This window comes from Gracilinanus agilis, chromosome 3, assembly GCF_016433145.1.
Source record: "Gracilinanus agilis isolate LMUSP501 chromosome 3, AgileGrace, whole genome shotgun sequence".
In the NCBI taxonomy this organism is placed as follows: Eukaryota; Metazoa; Chordata; class Mammalia; order Didelphimorphia; family Didelphidae; genus Gracilinanus; species Gracilinanus agilis.
Window position 1 is genome coordinate 307,915,202 of NC_058132.1, and position 25,443 is coordinate 307,940,644.

At 39.8% G+C, this 25,443-nt stretch overlaps 1 protein-coding gene across 1 annotated transcript; it reads left to right on the forward strand.

Annotated features, from left to right (window-relative positions):
* Window positions 1-5,627: 5,627 nt before the first annotated feature.
* Window positions 5,628-24,180, forward strand: STEAP3 (STEAP3 metalloreductase). The gene is made up of 4 exons (XM_044669922.1): window positions 5,628-6,127; window positions 8,615-9,142; window positions 15,279-15,443; window positions 23,875-24,180. The coding sequence occupies exons 1-4, from the start codon at window positions 5,636-5,638 to the stop codon at window positions 24,154-24,156; spliced, it is 1,467 nt and encodes a 488-aa protein (XP_044525857.1). The 5' UTR covers window positions 5,628-5,635; the 3' UTR covers window positions 24,157-24,180.
* Window positions 24,181-25,443: the final 1,263 nt, after the last annotated feature.

The following is a 25,443-nucleotide window of genomic DNA, read 5'->3' on the forward strand; positions in this document are numbered from 1 at the left end:
TTCACTATTTTCAATATAATTTATTTTCTTTGCAATCCTATGTATTTTATTTAAGGTATGTATACCATTCTGAGAAGGGTTCCATGTTTTTCTCAGACTGCTAAAGGGACCCAACTTACAAAAAAGGTTAATTAAAAACTCTAGCTTTGAGAGGGAGGTGTTCCTCCAACTCACAATCCTGGTTATTTGGCCCTTGTTGTGTACTTAGGGTTTCTCAGGGAATTTCAGTCTCAGGACCATCACCATATAACCACATTAATAGCACAGCACTATTTCCCTTTTCTGGCAACTGTGGCTCTACAGCCCAAATATAAACCAGAAAAAGGCCCCTGCTCTAAGCAACCGTAAGATGCCATCAAGTCCCTTCTTGATAGCTCACATGATTGACTCGTAGGGAAGCCATTAAAGCCTGTTTACTTTGCATTTACGCAGAATTCTAACGAGGGTGAAGATCTTTCCAATTTTCCATTAGATTAGCAGCAGCAAATTAGAAAGAGAGGGAGGGCTGCTCAAGGCAGGCATGGCTGACAGATGAAAGAAGAAACTGCACCAAGAATATACAATAAACAATCCCATCCACCTCAGTGGTCCCAGAGAAGATTACTTATTATAAGATAAGATGACCTACCTCTGCCAACAAGAAAAGGTTACAGTACATTCATCAGGCTTTCTTTTAGAAATGTGTAACGTATTTGGGCCAGGAATAGTGGCTTGTTGTATCTGTTCAGGAGTGGGCAGCCACACTAAGTCCAATATGGAAGGTGAGCCCTTTGGGGTGGAGGGATAATTACTGGGGAGGCCAGGTCAGAACAATAGCAGGTTCAGCCTTTCTGTGCTGATGAGTATTAGGAATGATCCCATGAGCAGCTGTTGTGCTTTTAGCCTGGGCGAAAGATGACCAATATGGAGGAGAAAGGAGAAGAGGAGGGGAAGGAAAGGAGAGGAAATGTAATATATTTCAAAATGACTTCCATAAAAAATTAATAAATGAAATCTGATTGGATGCTTGGAGGAATGCTTTCATGTACTATAGTTACCTGGAAAAAATTACTTTGGTGGAATTCCAAAGAAGCCCAGTAAATGAAAGGTTAAGGTAATAATGCCACATTACTTTTAACAGCCTTGCTCACAGGAGGAAGGCAGAACAGTATGGTTATCTGTTTCATAGAAAAGGTAATTGAAACACAGACAAAGCAAATTACTTATCCAAGATCTCAAGCCTAGTAAAGTGACTCTCTTTGTAACCCTTACAATCTAGCCAAGCGTTTTGTACACAGAGTAGAGTACACCTCTTAAAACTCCTGTTGGACTGAATAGGATTGAACTGGATCAAACCATCAAGTATTTCTCAGGTGCCTACTGTGTGCCAACACTAGGTATACAAAAAATGAACTAATCCTACTCTCAAGAAGTTGACATTGTAATGGTTGAAGACAGATTATACATTCTGAGGAAAAGAACCATGTTTATTCCTTTCTAAAAATCTTCGGTGCCTAACTCTTCACCCATAGTAGGTTTACAAGAAGTAGTTATGGAATTGATCCAATCTCTTGACTCTTAGCCTGGTGTTGTTTTGTTTGTTTTCCATTAGAAAATGCCTCCTCTTTTTTATGATGCATATTTTCATTGTTGCTATACATGTTATTGATGTTTCTTGTTTTTACATGTTCATTATTGTTGACCTTTTCATTAGTATGGTCATCATTCAAATTATTCTCCAATCAGCAGACACCTACTTTGATTTTTTTCAGTTTATTTGTTTCTTGTAACCATAAGCAACACTTAAATATTTTGTTTCATATGGGACCTTTCTATATGCCCAAACAGTGGAATCTCTGCGTCAAAATGACTTAAAAGTACCATAGAGAGAATAAAATACCTAGGAGTCTCTGTGCCAAAACAAACCCAAGAACAACATGAACATAATTATAAAATACTTTTTACACAAATAAAGTCAGGTTTAAATAATTGGAGAAATATTCATTGTTCATGGGTGGGTATTACCATTATAATGAAAATGATAATTCTAACTAAGCTGATCTACTTATTCAGTGCTATCCCAATTAAATTATCAAAATGTATATTGTTTTAAATTGTGTAGAAATACCTCCTTATAGGGCTTTTTAGGCCCATCAGACACTTACCACAAAATAGAGGGGATGACAGTAACTTAAAACCTATTTGATTTAGGGTTGTTTTTTTTTTTAGAATATTTTTCCATGGTTTCATGATTCATAATCCCCCTTTTTTTCCTTCCCCACCTCCTGAAGCTGATAAACAGTTCCACTGGGTTATACATGTATCATTGTTCAAAACCCATTTCAATGTTTTTCATATATTGATTTAGTTTTTAGTTTACAAAAAGAGCTACCTATTCTATAGCCATTGTTTAGCACCTAGGCAATGTACTCCCTTGCCCCTACTCTAACTCCCTACTAGGTACCTGACCCTGTTTAATCTGCAGGCTCTCAGAGGTCACAAATTCTTTTAAATTTTAGCCCAAATCAAATATAAATTAGACTGCATGATCCCTGAAGTCCAAGGTGGTGGGATTCCATGAAATCATTTTTTGGCACATCTACAGCTTTGCTTACCCCTTCCAGAGCTTTCCTGTTAGTCCAGCTGATTGAGAGTTAAGTAAATTGGTACACTGTGACATGGGTCCAAGGGGTGGGATCCAGATGGCATTTCAAGCCATCAGAGGATACAGACAGTGTGTCAGCTGTGCCAGGAAATGTGATTCATAACAGGCAGCGACATACTTGCAGCAGCACAGTGTCCATCAGTCACCAGCCCCTCGGCTGCCCTGGGCTACTGTTTTGCAGTACAGTACACAGATCCTTATTAGGTCTGTTTTGAGGATCCCTGTCTGACAGCGATGCAGTTTGCTACCTCCCCTTGGTCTCATCTCATGACTCTGTTAATATATCAGCCTATCTTCTGTGGAGTTTAAAATCTAGAAGATGATGTACACAGATCAGAGGGGTTGATTTAATGGACTCTCAGGGACCTTTGCAAGTCATCCACTCAAACCCCTTGCTTTTAGATGATTTTAGGTAATAAAGAATAATAACAACAATAATAATATTTATCTAAATCTTTATAACTTGCAAAGTGCTTTATATTTTTTCCACATTTAAGCCTCATATAATACCTGAGGCAGGTGGTATGCCTGTGTTACAAAAGCAGAAACTGAGGTTTAAGGGATTTGTCTAGGATCACATTGGCTAATAAGTAGAATAGGGTACAGCGCAGTGAAGTTCAAACCCAAAGCTTCCTAACCTTAATCACAATGCCATTGTGTCTGCTGGGAACCCCCTCTATGTTGGCAGTGAGGATTGGAAGGGGTAAGGGGAAGAAGAGAATTGTAAGGCTTGAGCCCTGCCCTCAAGGACCTGTGGGGAATCGGGGTGTACACACTGGGATCAGGGAGTGTGATGTCTTCAACACAGGGATCATGTAGTCCAATTGTTAACCTATCTGGCTGTGAAAGAGGACTTCAGAGAAGTCAGTGTGGGTCAGAAGATTTGGGGAAGGCATCCTGTTTGAAATGGCACATGAGCTGGGCAGAGAGGAAGGTTCTACATCCCAGAGACTGACATCTGTTGTCTTTATTCTTTCCCCTTTATTCTTTTCCCCTGTGGCCAAAATCTTTTCTCCTTAAGGATCGTCATATTTTCATAGAATCATAAAATGTGATCTATGGAGGTAGCTTGAGCAATAATCTCATCGAACCTCATTCATTGTGCAGATGAGAAAGCTGTGGCCCAGAGAGTTGAAGTCACTTACCCACCTAATTAGAGGCAGAGCCAGACTGATTACTCAGGTCTCCAGACTTTAAATTTCTACTAGGTCACTCTGACTTTTTTCAGAAAGTCATTCTCTATATAAGAAGTGTTCAAAAACAGCCCAGAATAACACCTCCCAGGATTAATTAGGCCTTGTGATTTTATTCTTAGGAGTATATTGGTGGCCCATGAAAAATCTTATTTTTCAATTTACTGAAGCTTTTGGGCTTTGATTTGAAGAATATACATTTTTTTCTATCTTTTTACCTATTCAATAGTGTCTCCTTCCTACCTCTAATCAGATATTCATTGCCCTTTTCATTCCTTTAACAAAAAATCTACCTTCAAGGTGAAAGTAAAATAAAGAAGGAATCACAGGGTAATAAATAAGAGTTGAAAAGAACTCAGATGGGGAAACTGAGGCCCAGAGAGGTTAAGTGGTCAGGCCTAACATCATCCAGGGAGTGAGTGGCAGAGCTAGGATTCAATTTAGGTCCTTTGACTATAAATCTAGACTTTTTATTGTCATACAGCTTAGTATCTACTATTAGGAGAAGAGTCAAGTACTCCTGCGAGTATACACACACACTCTCTCTCTCTCTCTCTCTCTCTCTCTCTCTCTCTCTCTCTCTCTCTCTCTCTCTCTCTCTCTCTCTCTCTCTCTCGGCCCTATGGCCACAGTCATAGGCTTGTACAATGATATTCTTAGGTTATCCTGTCTCCCCAAACTTCTCTTTGACAGATTTTATCCTGAAAGGTAGAAAATCATGAGGTAATCAGAAGGGGATACTAAACCTGGGTTCTAACTCTAGCTTTGCCACTGATATGATCCTGAAAAAGTAGCTTTACTTTAGGATTCAGTTTCTGTATTATAAAATGAAGAGGCTGACCTGGATGATCCCTAAGGTCCTATTCCAGCTTTAAAACTATGAGCAAATGTCAATGACATGGGGAAAAGGAAGGAAAGCAGGTACTGTGTGTGTCTGTGTGTGTGTGTGTGTGTATGTGTGTATACACACATGTGAAAAAAGAGATGGGCAACAAATATGATAAGAGTGAAAGAATACTGGTTTAGGAATCCACAGATCTGAATTCTAATCTCAGCCTTGCTCTCAACTTGCTAGGACACTTTTTATCATCAGGAATCCCTTCTTGAAATTCAAATTCCTTTGATGGTGTTATATAATAAGTTATTTTCAACAAATATTTTAAGGGTGGATGATTTTATACATATCTAGGGAGACCAGATCACATTATAGTGTGGTGCTAAAAGAGAGAGGATAGGTGGGTACCATAGATAAATTTCACTGACTTTTTTTCTTTAAACCTTGTCCTTCTGAGTATCAGTTCTAAGACAGAAGAGCAGCAAGAACTGGGCAATCTGGGTAGGGTCAGATTTGAACCAGGCCTGCGTGCTATCCACTGTGCTACCTAGCTACCCCATTGACTTTGTTTTTCATAGAAATTGCCCTAGCCGTAGAAATCCCTAATCCTTATTATAAAATTAAAAGTTCATCATTCACGACTATCTCAAACTTTCTTAATGCAATTATTATTGTGAGGCATTATATATTCTTTTGGGGTCAATATTGCCATCAGTTTCCTCCCTGGACATAGAATCAGACTTTCATTCCACATCACCATTCCTAAAACACACACACACACACCGACAACAACAATAACCTATCTTTCATGTAGGGGGTGTAGAATTCCAGGATTTCCCAAATACATCCTTAAATCCTTTCTCTGTCCTTCTTCATGAGTTTTGTGCTAAAGACTTGGAACAGACAATGGAGTATTAAGGGAGAGTTGGCTAAATCTGCTTGTTTTTCATTTCAGCTGAAAGGATGTCTGGAGATATGGACAAGCCTTTAATTTCCCATCAGCTTTTGCAGAGCAACCCCAACCTCACAGAGATTCCCAGCCAGAACCAGACTGTGGGCATCCTGGGCAGTGGGGACTTTGCCCGTTCTCTAGCCACACGCCTGGTGGGCTCAGGCTTTGGGGTCTTGGTTGGGAGCCGCAACCCCAAAAGAACAGCAGGATTGTTCCCTGCTGCAGCCCAAGTAACCTTCCAGGCAGAGGCTGTGAGCACACCTGAAATCATCTTTGTGGCCATGTACCGGGAGCACTACTCCACCCTCTGTGGCTTGAGTGACCTGCTGGCAGGCAAGATCCTCGTGGATGTGAGCAACAGCACCGAGCAGGAGCACCTCCAGCAACGGTACTCCAACGCTGAGCACCTTGCCTCTCTCTTCCCTACCTGCACAGTTGTCAAGGCCTTCAATGTCATCTCTGCCTGGACCCTGCAGGCAGGCCCAAGAGATGGAAACAAACAGGTAGGCTTTTGAGAGAAAGAAAATGGGATGAAAGGTTTCGGGAGGAGAGAGGGAAATATTTCTCAGATTAGAACACAGAATGCAGAACATTGGGTAGAGGATGGCAACTAAACTTATTAAGAGGTAGAAATGGTATAGAAAGATGTATTAGATGTTATTTGCAGCTCAGGCTAGAGTCAAGGATACTTTCATACAAAACAGCAAACCATTTGGTGGAGAAAGAAGTTAGATCCACATACAAGCATAGGAATTTATAGTTATCATTAATACAAGTATTCATATGATGTTTAATATGTACACAGTCCTGCATTCTGCTGTAGGAGATACAGAAATATAACAGACACAGATTTTGCTTTCAGAGAGGTCGCAAGTGTAGTTGATGAGATAAGATTAACAGTGGGAGGCTAAGTGACAGTATATAATAAATTCCTAATTGAGAAAGGGTTAAGAAACCAGAAGAGAGAGAAAGTAGGGTAGGATTTAGAGTAATTAGAGAAAATGAGATTGCTTTGGGTAGATTAAGATTACTAGATAGAGTAAGATTTGGATACGGGACTGGGGGGAGGAATAACATCCCAAGTAGGGGGAACATTGGGGACAATAATCAAGAAACATTTATTTAGCATCTACTCTGCATCAGGCACCACAGATACAAACATGACAAAAGACAGTCCCTGCCCTTGAGAAATTTATAGTCTTAACTGAGGAAACATCTTATAAAGGAAGCCAAAAAAGAGGCAGGAGAATGGGCATACTGGAGAAGTCCCAAAGGAGTGCAGCCAGGTGGGAAATGAGAGTCCTGTCTCGAGTTCCCTCTTTAGATGGGGGTTTTGGAGTTCATGGCTCTGCCCTCCATTTGGAGACTAATGATGAGGTGTGAGGACCCAGGAGAGAAGCTAGAATGCCCACGGTGTATTTGGTGGAAAGTACGTCCAATATAATTCAAAGGAGGTGTTCCTATAGAAGAGTAATGAGAGGTCAAGTTTCTTAAGATGCCTTGCTGGAACCATTGCCATTACTCTTCAAAGTAAGGCAAAGTTTAAACTTGATTTGGAGGGCAGCAGAGAACCAGTGATGTAGAACCTAGCACTGTACATAAGACAGAAATGAAACTCAAAGTATAGAGTCCAGGTCCCAAATAAAAATATGCAAAGACATTTAAAAAAAAAAAAATAAAGCCCTTACCTTCCACCTTATTGGTTCCAAGGCAGAAGAGCAGTAAGGGCCAGGCAATAGGAGTTAAGTGATTGATTAGCCCAGGGTCACAAAGCTAGGAAGTGTCTGAGGCTAGATTTGAACCCAGGACCTCCCATCTCTAGGCCTGGCTGACACTTTCAATAGATGGCAGATTCCAGGAATGTTGTTGCCAAATACTTGGAGCAGGGAGTCAGGACTAAAGGGGACACAGACTTCTTTCATGAACCCCTCAACTCTATAAAAACCACTTGGAAATTCAAAACTAAATGTTTGTGTCTATCTTGCAAGTATTCTGAGTTTCTAATTCTCCAGTTTAATTCCTAGTGATTAAAGGATAGAACTCCTTAAAGTCAATTCAAGTCAGTAAGCATTTATTAAGTACATACTATGTGCCCAAACACTGGGGATACAAACCAAAAGGGATAGTCCTTGTCCTCAAGGAGCTTGCGTTCTAAAGGGAGAAGACAGTAGAGGAAAGGAAACTAAAGAGGAAGGTGGGGTGGAGAGAAGGCACCCAACCAAGGGAATGTTGGTGAAGTCTAGAGAATTAAGGATGACTGGTCTGGAGCCTTCCTTAGAATAGTGGTTCTAGGCAGGAGAAGGGGGCCCCGGAGTCGGGGGAGAAGACAGCTGAAGTATGTTGGCAGATGAAGAAGATCCTAGAAGTTGGTCTTTAGTGAGCCAGAGGCCAGGAAGCAGCATGCTTTACAGGAAAAAATACTAGTCTTGGACCCAGGAAAACAGAATGCTGATCCTAACCCTATCCCTCATTTGCTCTGTGGCTTTAACCTCTTGATCCAAAAATGGGGGTTGTGATACATGGAGCAGCCAAATGGGACAGTAAATAAAACATGAGGCCAGGAGTGAGGAAGTTTTTACCCTCAGACATTTACTGGTTTTGTGATTCTGGGCAAGTCATGTAGCCCTATTTGCCTACATTTCCTCATCTGTGAAATGAGAGAAGGAAATAGCAAATCACTCCCGTATCCTTGCCCAGAAAACCCTGAATGGGATCCCAAAGAATCAGACATGACTGAGATAATTGTACATCAACAACAAGTAATACTTGAGATAATCAATGGAGGGGGACACCCTTTGAAAAGTATAAAGTCTTGTTCAAATGTGATTGTGATCAAGAAAGCCATCTTTCTGGGGGTGGAAGCACGCACCTGCCCCAAGCAGAAAGCATCAGGGGTGGGCCTGGAGCGGGGCTCCTCCCAACTCTAACTTACTGGGATGGGCCCGATGACCCTTTTACGAGCGTGTTTCCCGGTCTGACCTTCCCTTTAGGTGCTAATCTCCGGAGATCAGCAGGAAGCCAAGCGCAAGGTCTCAGAAATAGCCCGAGCCATGGGCTTCAGCCCGGTAGACATGGGGTCCCTGGTGTCTGCCAGGGAGATCGAGGCGATCCCCCTGAGGCTCCTCCCCGAGTGGAAGATTCCCGCCATCTTGGCCCTGGGCCTCTTCATCTGCTTCTACACCTACAACTTCATCCGGGATGTGTTACATCCGTATATCCAAGAGCACAAGAACCGCTTCTATAAACTGCCCGTCTCTGTGGTCAACACCACGTTGCCGTGCGTGGCCTACGTCATGTTGTCCCTGGTGTACCTGCCGGGCGTGCTGGCCGCCGTCCTGCAGCTGCACCGGGGCACCAAGTACCGCCGCTTTCCCGATTGGCTTGACCACTGGCTCCAGCACCGCAAGCAGATTGGCCTCATCAGTTTCTTCTGCGCCTCTCTGCATGCCGTCTACAGCTTCTGCCTGCCCCTGCGCCGTTCTCATCGCTACCAGATTATCAATGACGCCGTCAAGCAGGTAATTTCCGCCAGGGCCCCATGGCCTCCTTGAGTTCTAAGAGACACCGAACACCCTGTGGTATCCCTGGGAATAGGGGCAGATCAGGATCTGGGCCTAAAATACAGAAACCACCTTGGTTGCAAAGTCTTGGTCTGTTTATCCTTGGGCCAGGCCTTGTAAAGTGTTGTATGGGAGAAAAAGAAACAAAAACGCTAAACACGGAGGCTGGAGAACTGTATTCTAGCCCCAGTTATGTCTAACTATTTGACCTTAGACGAGTCTTTTCCCTTCTCTGGGCTTTGGTGCTCTTGTCTATAAAAAGTAAGGTTTCGATTTTGTAAAAACATTGGTCACCTTATCAAAGTTATTATTCCGATGGCACTAATATCTGTATGATCTTGAGTAAGTCACTTCATTTATCTAGGCCTCCGTTTCCTTATTTGTAAAAGGAACCAACTGGACTAGATGAACTCTAAGGGCTATTCTCACTCCAAATTTGTGATTCTGTTCCCTTGACAAATATAGGACAGTAGGGATTTCTTTTAGGTATAAGTTGTCGTTCGTGATGACGATCACACTGCATAAAATTTTCTTGCCATCTAGAAAATATCTCTTAAACTTTCCCTTCACCTCCTTTAGACCCATTACTGCCATTTACCAAAGCTTAAAGCATCGATTTACAGTTTGGGGAGGGGGCATGGCTTCCCTTTGATAAATAAAGAAAAAAAATATTTGGGACTGTGTAATTAGAATTTCTGTACCCTGAAACTACTATTCCCAGCACCCTACTCTCCTTCTCACGTTACGTGCTGACGTAAGAAGGTTATAAATTTTGTGTAGCCCCGCCTCTCTCTTCTTCCTGTAATGGCAGCTGCCAGTGATCTTTTTATACTGGCAAGAGGATTTAGTCACGTGGTTTTATTTTGTTACATAATTACCCTTTTATTCCTTTACTTCTAGTGATTATTAATAAACTTTATAAAATATAACCCTTGAAGTATTGGACATTAATTTAAATTCTACAGGACCCAAATCAGCCTATCCCCCTGCCAAATGTAACGCTGCAAAGAGGTCACTTGTTTTGCCTTTTTCAAGTCTTGAATCAATATGGAAACAGGAAACTCAAGTTGCATCAAGTAGAAATGTTTCACGTTATGGCACTCAGTGGGCCCCAAATGGGTCTTGTGCAACACAGAAACCTATGAGGCTGAAAATCAATGTATTTGAAAGCCTCAAGTTGCTATGAAATTATTAAGTAAATATATGTAAAGAACTTCCTGCTGTGTGACCTTGGGCAGATCTGCTCACCCCACTTGCCTGCCCTTGCCCTTCTTAGTTGTTACTAAGACAGAAAGTAAGGGTGTTTTTATGCAAAGAGATGTCACTGCACTTTTTTTTTTTAACCACAAAAGTATCTTTATTGCTTTTTATTTATTTGAAATCTTTTATTTATTTAATTAATTTAGAGTATTTTTGCCATGGTTACATGATTCATGTTCTTTCCCTTCCTGTCACTGCACTTTTAACGATTTTCTGCATTGGTGTTATGCTAGGGTCCAACAAGAGTCTGAATTGATGTTGGAGAGAGCTTTTACGGTTTGTCCAGGAAGATGTCCAGGGCTGAGAGCTTTTACAGTTTGTCCAGGAAGATGTCCAGGGCTAGGATATCTTCAGCCTTGTTACTGAGCAGGAAGTAAGGATCTTGCCAGCCCCAACATTCTAGGCTTTACCTAGTGATAGCAACACCATCATTTTTCATTGAGCTTTTACCTATCTGTTATACATATTCAGTGACACAGCAGCATTCTCAAATTTTTAAGTGGTCTGACACTGCTTTGTACAGCCACAAGTAGAGAAGATCATGCATTCATTGCCACTTGTCTCATTCCTCAAAATTCCCCCAGAAAGATTTGGATTACCTTGTATATTAACTGAGCAAAGGTCCCCCCAAAAAACTCTTTAGGAGTATCCTTCTATAGGATATGGAACAGACACTTTGTTGAGAGGCAGCTTGGAATAACAGAGTCAGAAAGACTGGGGATCACATCCTGAATGACATAGATTGGCAATGATCCTGAGAAAGCCACTTAATTTTTCAGTACCTCAAACAATGACCTGAGGAGTTTACCAGTGGAGGAGTTCACTACCCCAAAGAGATCATAGATTCAGATATCCCCAAAAGGCAGCCTGGTAAAAACTAATAATAAGATGGGAGATCTATGGTTTGGATGTTGGGAGGTCTGAGTTCTAGAGTAGACCTTACTTAGTTTTGTGACATTATCTATTAAGTGGGGAACGAGGAGAAGTTGTAATATTTTTCTTACACCGCAGAATTGTTCTGAAATCAAATTTGATAATGTATGTGAAAATGATTTTTAAAGTATTTTTAAAGTAAAATTCTGCATTGGATATTAATATTTTCTCTTTAATATCCAATGCAGAATTCAGCCCCACATCTTTTACCTGGAAAGATTAGGTCTTGTGAAAACTGGTCATTAGCAAAACACATGGCTTTGTCTTCCTTGCCCCCGGATTATAGGAGAGCTCAGACAGACCAAGGATGCCCATCAAGGGCTCAGCGCCTCAAATGTCACTGGTATAGAAGTGTTGGGGGTAGGAGAGCACACAGCCTGGGTTTTACCTTTTAGCCCGTTAGGGTTCACCTTGGTCATAGTTGCCAGCCTCAAGGTGTTACAAGTCCAGTAGAACATTAGGGGACTAGAGAGAGGTAGTGTAGCCCATGCCAGATCCTGGAGCCCTTCCTATCCAGACCTACTGTGGTTTGCTTTCACTTGTCCATCCTTCACTGCCCTGCATGTTGGGGCAAAGTCAGCAAGGGAGATGGAACCCACCACAATCACTCTGAAACCCTAGGATGGATAGAAATTCTGAAACCAAACCCTAGATGTATAGAAAATTTCTGCATCTCGTTTGCTTACAAACTGTTTCTGAATGCAAATACAGTTTGAGAGAAAAATCAAGGATGCCTTACCCCATACAATGCCTCTCTTCCCAACAATAGAGACACCATTTCCCCCCAGAGTTCTAAAGAAGGAACCACCAACATGAGAACCACCAGAATGAAGGAAAATGCACTTAGTTCTAACTTTGAAAAGGGTCAAATTGCTATGGGATTGGTGAAGAGAGAAAAGGGAGCTAGTCAACGTTAATAATTTTATCCCCTTTCACTAGAGTTTCTAAATTTTTGTGTCATGTGCCCATTTGGAAATCTATTAAAACTTATGGACCCTTTCTCAGAATAATGTTTTTAAATGCATAAGATAAAATGCAGGGGGGCAGCTGGGTAGCTCAGTGGATTGAGAGCCAGGCCTAGAGACAGGAGGTCCTAGGTTCAAATCTGGCCTCAGACACTTCCCAGCTGTGTGACCCTGGGCAAGCCACTTGACCCCCATTGCCTACCCTTACCACTCTTCTGCCTTGGAGCCAATACATAGTATTGACTCCAAGACGGAAGGTAAGAGTTTTAAAAAAAAATAAGATAAAATGCATAGAGTTAAAATTATATTCAAATACAGATATCAAAATATTTAGAAACATCAACCACCACCTAATTCCTAGATGCCAGCTCAAGAACGTTTCTCCATCTTGCCCAGATACTGTTCACCATCCTAACTTGGTTCACACCTGCCCTCTTTAAGCTGATGGTGTGTGCCATAGGTATACTTCTAAGCCCATGAAAAAACTGTATCAGAAATGTTTTATAGAAGCACAGTAGGCCTTTTTTTAGACATCTAAATCATTTAAAGTTAGGAAAATAAGTCAAAAGGAAATAGTTTACCTTTTACTCTCTTGCAAATCATCTCTTCCCATCAAATGCAAATATATCACCCAAAACAGTGTTTTTCTCTAAACATGAAGGAATTTCAGAAGAAATAGAGAATTCTAAGAGAACTAGATTCTAAGTAATTCTGCTGCTTAATTACTGTTTACATCTAGATGGAACAATGTCCTTTACTAAAATTTGAGCAGAGAGGACAACTAAAAGCTCAGAGATTAGTGAAGGTGACTGGTAAACTGAGACCCAGATTTTCATATGCAGCTTCCTTTTCTACCTGCCCCAGTCCTTCCTTTTAAAGTAAAAATATCAGAGGTAAAAAAAATAGAAATTACACATGGGAATGTATGCATATCCTAGACACAGTTCTATATTTCAGCATCAACTGGGTAGTTTTAATAAAACCAGACATTATTACATCTTAGATGTAGGAAGAACCAAAAAATTTCAATGTGAATTTAATTAATGTCATTAAGTCCAACAAGTGTTAGCATGTTGAGTGAGGATGACACCCTTCCTAGGTACAATTAAGGAGAAAATTTGCTTTGTTTTTTTATGAGAGGTAGCATTAAGTACATCTTTCTGGCTAATGTCAATTTTTATTTTATTTTATTTTTAAACCCTTGCCTTCCATCTTGGAATCAATACTATGTTTTGGTTTCAAGGCAGAAGAGCGGTAAAGGCTAGGCAGTGGGGGTTGACTTGTCCAGGGTGACACAGCTAAGAAATGTCTGGTCAAATTTGAAACCAGGATCTCCTATCTCTAGGCCTGACTCTCAGTCAGTGAGCCACCTAGCTGCCCCTCTAATGTTGATTTTTATCAATGACATGTATAACATTAGAATTTAGGGCTAGATCAGAAATTAGAGACCCAATCCCAGCAGATAAGGAAACTGAAACCTACAGCATTAAAACATGTCTTGTCTAAGGTCACATAGCTAATTAGTAGCAGAATTGGAACTAGAATCTAGGCCTCCTTACGTCTAACCCTGTAAACTTTTACATATATAAAGGGAATTATATCAAATTGATTTCACTTTTTTATGAATATGTTCAGCTATTGATAAAAGAGGAAAAAGGAGACAGGATTTTAATTTCATCACTAAAAACAATTTTACTTGTCACTAATGTATATAGACATCCAATTACCTTTTCATGAGAAGGATTCTCTTATTGAGAGAGAGATTATATAGAGTGCTTGGTGAGCCAGAACTGACTCATGAGAACTGATTGTTAAATTTTCAGTGTGAACATTTACTCCCACAGAAATAAAAAAGAAATAAAAGAGAGAAAGAGACAGAGAGATGGAGAGATGGATGGAGAGAGACAGAGAGAGATGGATGGACAGAGGGATGGATAGATAAATAAATGACAGACAGACAGAGGGAGAGATGGATGGATGGATAGATAGATAGATAGATAGATAGATAGATAGATAGATAGATAGATAGATAGATAGATAGATAGATGGAATTCCAGCTGATGGAAGTGATTATCCTCATATGCAGATGTGAAAGAATTGATATGCTCCTTTGGTGTACGTGCATATTATCCTTTGGCTTGCCATCCCAGGTGCTTTCTATGACTCATGGCCTTCCTAGAGTCCTGCTTGGGAGAAGTATGCCTTCCTTCCCCCATTGCCAGTAGTCCATATTATTTATTTGAAACCACAAAGGACCAAAGAGATCATCTAGTTCAACCCCCTCAAGTTGACCACTACAACAACCTGAATGTATATTAATTGATACACTGAAAGTATTTGCAAAACATTTAATCTGGTTGTTTTTTTAATTCATGTAGCTAAAATGTTTCCCAGTCACACTGTCTAATCACTTCTTCTCATACATTCTCCTAAATCCAAAAGGACAACTCAAATTCTCTCTCCATTCTAATTAATCCTATTTGGAAAGATCTCCCAGGAAGAGTTCACATCCTGTCTTAGCATTTAATCATTTAAGTAGTCTTTCTATGTCCATACTAATTTCTGCACCTGTGCCTCCCTCCCACTCCACCCCTTACTTTAATGGGGTTATTGTTTTGGTTCTTTTACTTTCAGTAATATTCTTCCCCCCCCCCCCAATTAAATGTAAAAACAATTTTTAGCATTCATTTCCTAAAATTTTGAATTCCAAATTCTCTCCCTTCCCTGCCCCTTCCCTGAGATGGTAAGTAGTTGGGTAGCGCTTATACATGTGCTATCATACAAAATATTTCCATAGTTTGACAGGCCTCTGAAACCCACTTCCTTCTAGGTTGTGAGTGGACAGACTCAATGCTAATTTCACACTATCCAACCTCAGCTGTGGGTGACGGTCTATCTTTTTTTGTTTTGTTTTGTTTTGTTTTTGTCGGTGATAGGTCTTGGCAAACAAGAGCAATATATGGAATGAAGAGGAAGTCTGGAGACTGGAGATTTACGTCTCCCTGGGAATCCTGGCCCTAGGCATTCTGTCATTGCTGGCCATCACCTCACTGCCTTCTATTTCGAACTCTCTCAACTGGAGGGAGTTCAGTTTTGTTCAGGTAAAAGAAGCCCAGTCCTTTCCTAGAAAGTGTGGATCGAGACCCTGTAGTCTAAGCTCTTGCTTCTGATTGTCACAAACACATCTGTTCCTGTTTTGTGATGACTCAATTTCCATAAGGAGGGATTAGGAAATAGTGGTAGCTACGTTGCACAGTGGATAGAAGCTGAGACCTGGAGCATTTAAATCTAGTCTCACATAATTTACTAGCTGTGGGATTCTGGGCAAGTCACTTAACTTCTCTCCATCTCAGTTTTCTTAACTGTAGAATGGGGATAATAGTATCACATAGCTCCTAGGGTTGTTTTAAGGATCAAATAAGTTAATATTTGTAAAGCGATTAGCCCAGTGCCTGGCAGATAGTTAGGTGCTTAAAAAATGCTCATTTCCTTATAAATGCCAGATGATTCTGAGAGTGCTATAAGAATCCTGTATCTCCTAAAAAAGAAATGAGCTGGAAGCCAGAACTACAGAAAAGTGCCCATTTTGTTCAATAAATGAATTCAAATAACCAAAATGTTAACATAAATTGGAATTTTGTTCCTATCCTATACAGTGAAAACTGGTGTTCATAACAATGACCAAGAAGGACTTAAGTGCCTTCTGAATCATAAAAAGATGAAATTAAATTCAATATCACATTATTGTGGTTTCTTAAGATATTCTAATTATCTGAAAATTGTTGGCCCATATATTACATCCCTATAATTTATTTACCATTTTTATGTTATAGACCTCTTAGGCAACCTGGCAAAAACTATAGATCCTTTCTGAGAATCATCTTTTTAAATGCATAAAACAAAATACATAATAAGGCTAGAAAGGAAAGCAGTTCTATTGTGATAACAATTATAAAAATATTTTTTAAAAAACAAATTCAGAGACTCCACGGTAAAAGCCCCTGCTCTTACTAATTAGGATATGATTAACAAAAGCATCCTATTCCCCAGCAACATTTAATAAATGGGAACTTCCCATCCTACACTGTGATAACATGGAGTGATTTGGAGAAGAATTGTTTCTGCTGTAAGGGATGTAGTTGACTACAGTTCTACAAAGTATTGTGAGTTGCTCAAAGGAAGGAATGTCTGAGACATAAAACACAGCAATCAAATCATAGATGGGGAGGAGACCAAAAGCTAGTTGGGAGGATAAGACAAATGTAAGAATGAAACAATTTGTAGAAAAGACAATCTTATGAAGGGGACAGCATTATGTAGTGATATGAATATAATGCTCAATACTATTGTGGAAAGAATTATGTTTCGCCCATAGTTTTTAAAATTAAATCATTATCTTTCTTCTTGGAGTCAATACTGTGGATTGGGTCCAAGGCAGAAGAGTGGTACAGGCTAGGCAATGGGGGTTATGTGACCACTAGGAAGTGTCTGAGGCCAATTTTGAACTCAGGTTTTCCTGACTCCAGTTTTATCCACTGTGCCATCAAACAACCTCTGAAGGCACTGAAGAATCAATTCTGAAATACAAACCTCCAAGAAAGGAAGATATGAAAATAATGGAAAAATCATGCATTAATTTCAATTTTATAACCATGTATTAAAAACCTACAATATACAAGCTAGTGCTAAGCACTACAGATACAAAGAAAAAAAAATAATAGTCCCTGCCCTTAAAGAGCTTATATTCCACTAAGGTAACACTATTTTTGTCAAGAAAGGCAAAAGATATGTACCAACTCATACAAATACTTTCTTGACTATAAAATCATTATATGAAGACAGAGGACAGAGAGGAAGGGAAGAGACAGACAGATAGACAGACAATACAATGCCTGGGTACACAAATACAAGTAAGCTAGATATGCTGCCCACTAATAGACAAAGACAACCCCCATAAAGGGAAGCTAGAAGGGAGATGGGGTGGGATATATGAGGTCATCTGGTTTTGAAATGGCCAGAAAGTATGTGAAGACCTGCTTCTGGACAAGATTAGGTTCACCTCTCAAATACCAGGGCTGGAGCTCAGGTTCTGGGGGCATAAGGAATGAGGAGAGAATGGCCAGAGTATAGGAGGCATAGTTTGGAAATCTTTATGAAAATGATCTATACACCTATTTGAGGGTATAAACTTAGTGAAAGTGAATGAATCAAAACAAAAGGCATTTCTTAAATACTTAATGTGTGCCATGCATTGTGTATAGAATCCAAATGGAAGAATTCCCTATAGATGGTGATATCTTCCAGATGCTTCAGTTTGGAGATGACATTGTGCTTATTACATTAAACTCCTTACATGACCTCCTCAGGGTTATCCATGGCCATTCAAAAGAAATCATCCTAACAATTTACATGGGGAAAACTAAGTGGATAAAGAATGTACATTGCCCAAATTATTATATGTGTTTGAATGAAGAGCCCATTGACTTGGCCTGCCATGACATTTTTTTTAAACCCTTACCTTTTGTCTTGGAGTCAATACTGTGTATTGGCTCCAAGGCAGAAGAGTGGTAAGGGCTAGGCAATGGGGGTTAAGTGACTTGCCCAGTGTCACACAGCTAGGAAGTGTCTGAGACCAGATTTGAACCCAGGACCTCCTGTCTCTAGGCCTGGCTCTCAATCCACTGAGGTACCCAGCTGCACCCCCCCCCCCCATTACATACATTTTAGAGCAGGGGTCGGCAACGTATGGCTCTTTCTGCAGGAGCCATAAAGTCAATTTTTTTTCAGGCGCTGTTATAGGAGTGCGCACTGTGAGCACTGTACGGCTCTCACGAAATTACATTTTAAAAAATGTGGCATTTATGGCTCTCACGGCCAAAAAGGTTGCCGTCCCCTATTTTAGACAATATAAGCCCAGGATTTAAGAGGAAGAAGAGAATGGCTTAGATTGCATTTGATAAAATAAAGTGCTTTCAGTGACTTCGTGCTGTTTCCTGACATAAAAGCTCATATTCTTTAATTAAAATATTCTCCTTGGGCTTTGATTCACCTCATGAGTATAATTACTAGTGATAACATATATACAAGAAGTGGCATTATCATCCAGAAACTTTATAATAAAAAATAAGTAGGCTAGTTTTACTAAGAGGAACAAGGAAAAACAGGTAAATAGTGCCACAGTGGTACCCACAAAATGTTAAAAAAAAAAAAAAAAGACCTGAGGGAAAGTCTTCAGCACATTGAGTTGATAATCTGTGGGAGATTTATGCCAGGGAGATACATAAATCATACAGGATAGACTGTCATCAGCACCGTCGCAGGGAAGCCCTAAGATCCATCAGAGAAGTATGCTGCCCCACTCTCCAGTTGTCTGTTAACATAACTCATCTTATAATTTATAAAAAAAACCTTTCCTCAACAACCCTCCGAAAGAAGCAGTACCAGTATTATTATTATCCCCATATCACAGATGAGAAAACTGGCTCAGAGTTTAGATAACTTTGCCCAAGGTCACAGAGCTACCAAGGAATGAAAGCAGGACTCAAATCCAGCTCCCTTGACTATTTACCGGATGCTCTTACCTCATGGAGCACCTTATTACATCATACTGATGTTTAGCATATTATATTGTCCTCTAATTGTTTCATAATAGATTGTCTCCCCAACTAGACAGTGAAATTCCTTTGGCAGGGACTCTATCTTTCTTTGGATGGCGTCCAAAATGTACTTTTCCAGGAACAAAATCCGCCATATTATGTCATAGCAAGGCTGCAGTGGCACCACAAATAGAATCGTCATCATGACCAACAGATGCTGGTTGGGCACCTACTGGGTGCTACAGCGACCCCAGAGTAATCAAGTGACAGCATTCTAATAGAATCCAAGTTCACAGTCCCTAGTGGGTGACTCTTAGCTTTACATTTTAGAACAAATTAATTCAGCTATTTTAAATGGTTTCCTGAACTCCTCCACTTCTGTACAGAGGACAAACAAGTCGCCTCCTCCAGCTTCGACTCTCTAGAGAGGCTTTCAGAGCTGTGACATCTGCCAGTTTAAGAACTAGAGGGGAAAAGGAATTTTATTTATCTACTACTAATCCTTTTCTCTCTGACCTGGCTCCAGGAATTTTCTGTTTCAAACTGCAGTAGGCTGTGGTACATGATTTATCCACAATTAAAATAGACTGCAGGTTGCTCCCCAAACAGAAAGTTGTTCCACTAAGCAGGAGTAGATTACATATCCTGGCCTTGTGCTGCTGAAGAAAGCCAGAGGATTTGAATTTGTTAGCAAAAACTGACGGCAGCTTCCGAATTCTGCCAGGCTGTATGCCAAGCACTGAAAAGGGAGAATAATAAAATTTCAACACGGTAGCAGGGGGTGTAAGGAGTGAGTATAACATTTTAGCTTTTATTTTTAGGAGCAAAAAAAATGTCCTGCCTCTGCTGAATATTGGCCTGGGGTATGGGATCTGTGACTAATCCCCTGGGCACTCTGAAATCATATTTTATCCAGGAGTACCACCTGCTCCTTTCTATAGCATTGCTAACCAAGAGCTAAACAAGCTGATTTGAGCTTCTGTTCCATCCTTTTTTTGCCCATCCTATGTCCCAAAAGGAAGAGAAAGCAAATAGGTAATTTCCAAAACATCTTAGGGTTTACAAAGGAGTTTCCTCATAACTTCCCACGAATTAGGCACTCCTGACAATTGGAGTTGGGTAGACACAACTTTGAATCCCACCCCAGACAACATATTAGCTGTGTGACTCTTTCTTAAGTTTAAATTTAAACTCTCTGTGCCTGTTTCTTCACTTTCAAAATAAGGGGGTTGGACCCAGAGGCCCCTTTCAGCTCTAAATCTGTATATTACCCACATTTTATATTTCTCCATTTCTATAATGTCTCAGAAGAAACTGAGGCACAAAGAAAATTTAACTTGTGAAAGGGTCTTATTTAACATAACTACCAGAGACAAATATTAGGTTTCTGAAACCAGTGTTCTTTCTACTCCACTAATTATTTACATTTCTTATTTTCTATTCATTTAAGCATCGATTAGGGGGCAGCTAGGTAGCATAGGAGATTAAAGTGCCAGAGAAGGCCTAGATTTGTGACCTCAAACATTTCTTAGCTGTTCTTAGCTGGACAAGTCACTTAACCCCCATTGCCTAGCCCCTACCACTCTTTTGCCTTGGAACCAATACACAGTATTGATTCTAAGATAGAAGGTAAGGTTTAAAAAAAAAAAAAGCATCAGTTGAGATCTGCTTCATGCAGATGTTATGCTCAATATTGGGAGGACAAATGCAAAAACAAATCAGGCTCTTCCCTCCAGGAGATTATATTTTAAAGGGGAAAATATGTACATGAGTATTCTAAGTACAAACTCACACATAGAGAGAGGGTTCTTACAAAGTGACTTTTGTGGGGGAGGGAGTGTAGAACGCTTAACAAACCGGTCAGAACATTTAGGGCCTCCTGCAGGAGGTGGTACCAAAGATGTGCTTGGAAGGAAGTGTTAGAAGATAATCTCTCTGTTATGTCACTTTGTTTAACATCATCACTTAGTGACCTGGAGGTCAAAGACCAATGAGTAAATTCAGGTATAGATAAGCCCTCAGAGAAAGGAAGTTAAAGAACCAAGGAACCGAAACAGGAAACTGATTGGCAGCCCAGGCAAATTAAGAAACTATGATTGGTTCCTGAGATGTGACATGTGAGAACTAGTGTGTGGAGAAAAGAGCTTTTAAGTGGTGACCAGGTGGTCTTTGAGGTCTTCTGGCTGGAGCATGGAGGCTGGAGGAACCCTTGTCAAAGGTTAGTTTCAGTCCATCATGACGGTCAGTAGATTAGTTAAAGCTAAGTATTTCTACCTCTTTCCTACATTTCCCTCTCTTTACTACTACTACTACTACTACTACTACTACTACTACTACTACTACTACTACTACTACTACTACTACTACTACTACTACTACTACTACTTCTACTTCTACTTCAATAAATAAAGTTATAAAGCTACTAGCAGCTTCATAATTTTAATTATTACAGAAGCAAAAAAAACTTTTGCAGGTGATGATGGCTGATATCCATCAATAACAACAAAAAAAAATCCCTATTTCCTTGGGCTGGCAGTCCAGATTACTACTGAATGTTTTATTTACCTGACAACTTTGGGTTAAATTGAGAAGGCGTGTGCTTCTGTGCACCCTATTATACCTGGGGCTATTTGACCCTTTCATTAGATCATTGAAACAAATCAGGAAGTGGAGTAGTTTTAACAGGTTGCTGTAGCACCTATGACACAGAAACCCTCTTTCAGGGCTTCATTGTAGTCACCTCCCCAAAGTTAAGGGAGCTCCTACTGACCTGAACTCTCTGCAGCCACCAAGCTTAAATGATGACAGATACTAACCCCAAACCCCAGTTTTTTGAGCATTTGTCCCAAGGACTAAAGTGATTGTGTGTCAGCTTGATTGCCTAGCTGTTTTTTTTTTCATAATAAACTTAATAAAAATAGCCTGAGTGTGAGAGTATTATTAGTTATCTTGTAGCACGTTTCCTCTTCTCTCAGGCTTCTTTGGCTATTTTAGCAATTTTATATTGTTAACAGGGAAGGAAATATCAACCCTTATCCCAAATGAGATCTGGAGAAACAAATAAACCAAGCTTTATATTGGAATTTTAAAATCAAGAGGCTACTTTGGCTAATATGGCTATTATTACATTCAGAGCCAGGAACACTTCCTGGTCATGCTATTTCCATGAACAATTAGTAACAAACTGATATTTCCTGCCATTTTTCATCAGACCAAGAGCTCATAGCGAACACACGTGGATAAACTAAGAGACCTGATTGCTGCTTTTGGACAGTTTTTCTTCATACTATTCCAGAATAATTTTTTCATTTTACAAATAAAGAACTCAGAATGGTTGTTTAACTTCAAGTTGGGGATAAATTATACTCAGGAATTTAAATCAAAGGGCAGGGAACCAATAAGGGTGATCAATGCAAGAGCACTGTTTGGCCTAGGCTATGTATTCAAGTTCACGAGGATCTAATGGTTTTAGTTTTGGTTTTTGAATTAATTTGGTATTAATGACTACATCTGACATTTATAAAGCACGTTAAGGTTTGCAAAGCACTGTACCTATTATCTTGTTTGAATCTCACAATAAGAAGTAGGTGCTATTATCCCCATTTTACAAATGGTAGATTTTCCAACTCACCCACAGTCTCACAATCTGAGGAAAGATTTGAACTCCTGACTCCAAGGCCAGGACTAGCCTTGCCTCCAAGGTAATGGTTGCCTTGATTAATGGATTACTGAAATGGAAAAGGGTTAGAATTTGGAAGAATTTTAATCTATAATATTAAACCACCTGGACAAGGGTACCCCATAATCTACTCCTTGCTATATAATAGTTTTAGAAGTGTTTCTCTTTAATGCCAGATAAGCTAAGACTTTAATCTACTTCTCAGGGACTGAAAATCTTTTTGTAGTAAGCATCCTATTTTACTTGGGGCCAAGATGTTTTCTTTGATAATATCTCACAATTATAATTACACATCAATAGATTTGCTTTTCTCTGCAAAAAAAAAATTTATTTTAAAAGCAATCCTCAGGAATCATGTCTCACTAGGTGAGATTCACCCCTACTAGTCACTTAGCTATTTTGGTGTAACTGGAAGGTCCTTCTGGTCTGAATGGATGAGGTGAGAATCAGAGACACAGAAACTCAGAAAACTTGGCAAACCAAACTCCAGAGTCAAGAAAATGAATCAAATAAGGCTCAACAGAAACTTGAGGTACAAAAAATGACTATATTTTCTAAAATGATCAAAGGTATTCCCAGTCCTTAGTAACCTGAAATCACAAATTCTGCCTCGACTTGTGGCATTTTAAGTTTGATATTAGGATTATTTGGGAGAATTTTTTAACTTACGTACAACTTTGTAAGTTATTGTTCTTTCTTGTTTCATATGTCATAATACCACCGTACCCTTCTATATGGTGGCTTATACTTTCAGAAACTCATTCTCATAAATTATCTCACTTGATCTTTTCAAGATCCCCATGAGGTGGGGAGGACAGATGTCATTCCCATTCTACAGATGAAAAAACCAAGGCCTAAAGAGAATAAACAACTCATTCCAGGTCACAGTTATTTTCAGTAGTAAAACTAGAACTCAGGTGTCCCAAGGCAGCAATCTTTGCACTCATCTTCTAGATTTATTACAGGGACTAGGGGGATGGATAGTTATGCCTGCTTTTTTTAGCATATGACATTGGCTGAAAATTTTAACTTCCTAATTCTTCTCTTTAGCAAGAGTCAATCCACATTCTCTGACCATACTACGAACCAATTCTGGGTAAGGAGAGAATGACACACCAAAAGATGGGCTTGTAAGCAGGCCAGACTCTAGAAAGGTGTCAGACTAAACAAAATAGCCATGGACTTCGCTGCAAAGGGTAAAAGCATTTGAAATGGAAATTTGCAACCATCTGAAATGTTTTCTTTTATTTCCATCAGTCCACCCTTGGCTTCCTGGCCCTCGTGGTGACCACCTTTCACACGCTCACCTATGGCTGGACAAGGGCCTTTGAGGAGAGCCGCTACAAGTTCTACTTGCCTCCCACCTTCACACTCACACTACTGGTGCCGTGTGTGGTTATCCTGGCCAAAGGGCTGTTTCTGTTGCCCTGTTTTCGCCGTCGACTGGCAAGGATCAGAAGAGGTTGGGAAAAGGAGACCACGGTCAAGTTTCTGTTGCCTACTGACTACCCTCACACTGAAAAAACAAGCCACGTGTAAATCATGTGTTCTCTTTGGGACATACCCGTGATACTTAATGCACTATGAATACTTTAGGGCTTTCTTTTCCTTAATTGTGCAATTTGGTATAATTGTGGATAAATATGAATATTTGATGATGTCTTGAATTTCTGGCAAGTTATTTTATGCAGTAATATTCAAGACATGCATATAAATATATGGAATTTATTATAATTATCGTGTTTAGGGGAAAAAAAAAAGAAGTAAAGCCACTGAGATGTTGATATTTAGCTTTAAAAATTCCAGATGCTAGCAGGACAACAGATCACAGTACTCTTATGACCACATCTGCAGAAATGTACAAATGTAGGCTTTTCCTTTTTTTTGCACAGGCAGGGAGGTAAAATGTTTATACACATTTATTGTTATGATAAATGTGGTTTATTCCCTCCCAGGCTCCCAAATGCTTTACCAGAATTGAGTCGTTAAAATAACATATGCCTAAAGCACAGTTAAAATGGTATTGTTAGCAGCGGTTCTCCCTGGTATGGCTTCAAGTGTGTAGGATCAAAATTATAAACCAGTTAATGAATGTCTCAGAATGCAACTTTATAGGCTCATGCAGCACCAACTATGAAGAAAACTGCGACTGACTCTTCACAGCCCCCTCCCCAGAAGATAGTCCCTAGCTAATAAAGGGATGCTGACAGGAGATGACTGTGGGTGAACAGGAGAGAACAGAAACATCATCCTTTGCTCCAGGGGAGTTAGGGACTGGAGCTGCTCTACCTAATCCCTCCCCTGGCTGGGAAAGATTTCTTCCTGAAAGTCAGAAATCACCACTGGCAGCTGCAAATTGATTATCATGCAGAAGTGTGAAGTCTCTTCCTTACCAGAGCAGCTAATGAACACAATCCTGAGTAAAAGTATAATTTCTTTTCCTTTCTTTATGTTTCTGATGATCATCCTTTAAACCATTGTGCCTTCTCACCTTTGAGAACATTATTTTGATTTTCTCTGGAGAAAATATCAAAGCATTATTGGGAAAATCAGGTCGGGGGGGTTAAAAAAAAAAGAGAGGGTCCAACTTTGGAGTTAAGCCCTTTCCAAGAACCTTCAGCTATTTTCTCCACTATATTAACCTTCCTGCCCCCATATATATATATATATATATATATGTGTGTATATATATATATATATATATATACATATATATATATATATATATATATATATATTTCTGTCCTTTGACAGTTAACAGATTTCCCACAATATATAATCTCCCACAAAATGATCGATGTTACAGCTTTGCAGAATGGCTGCTTT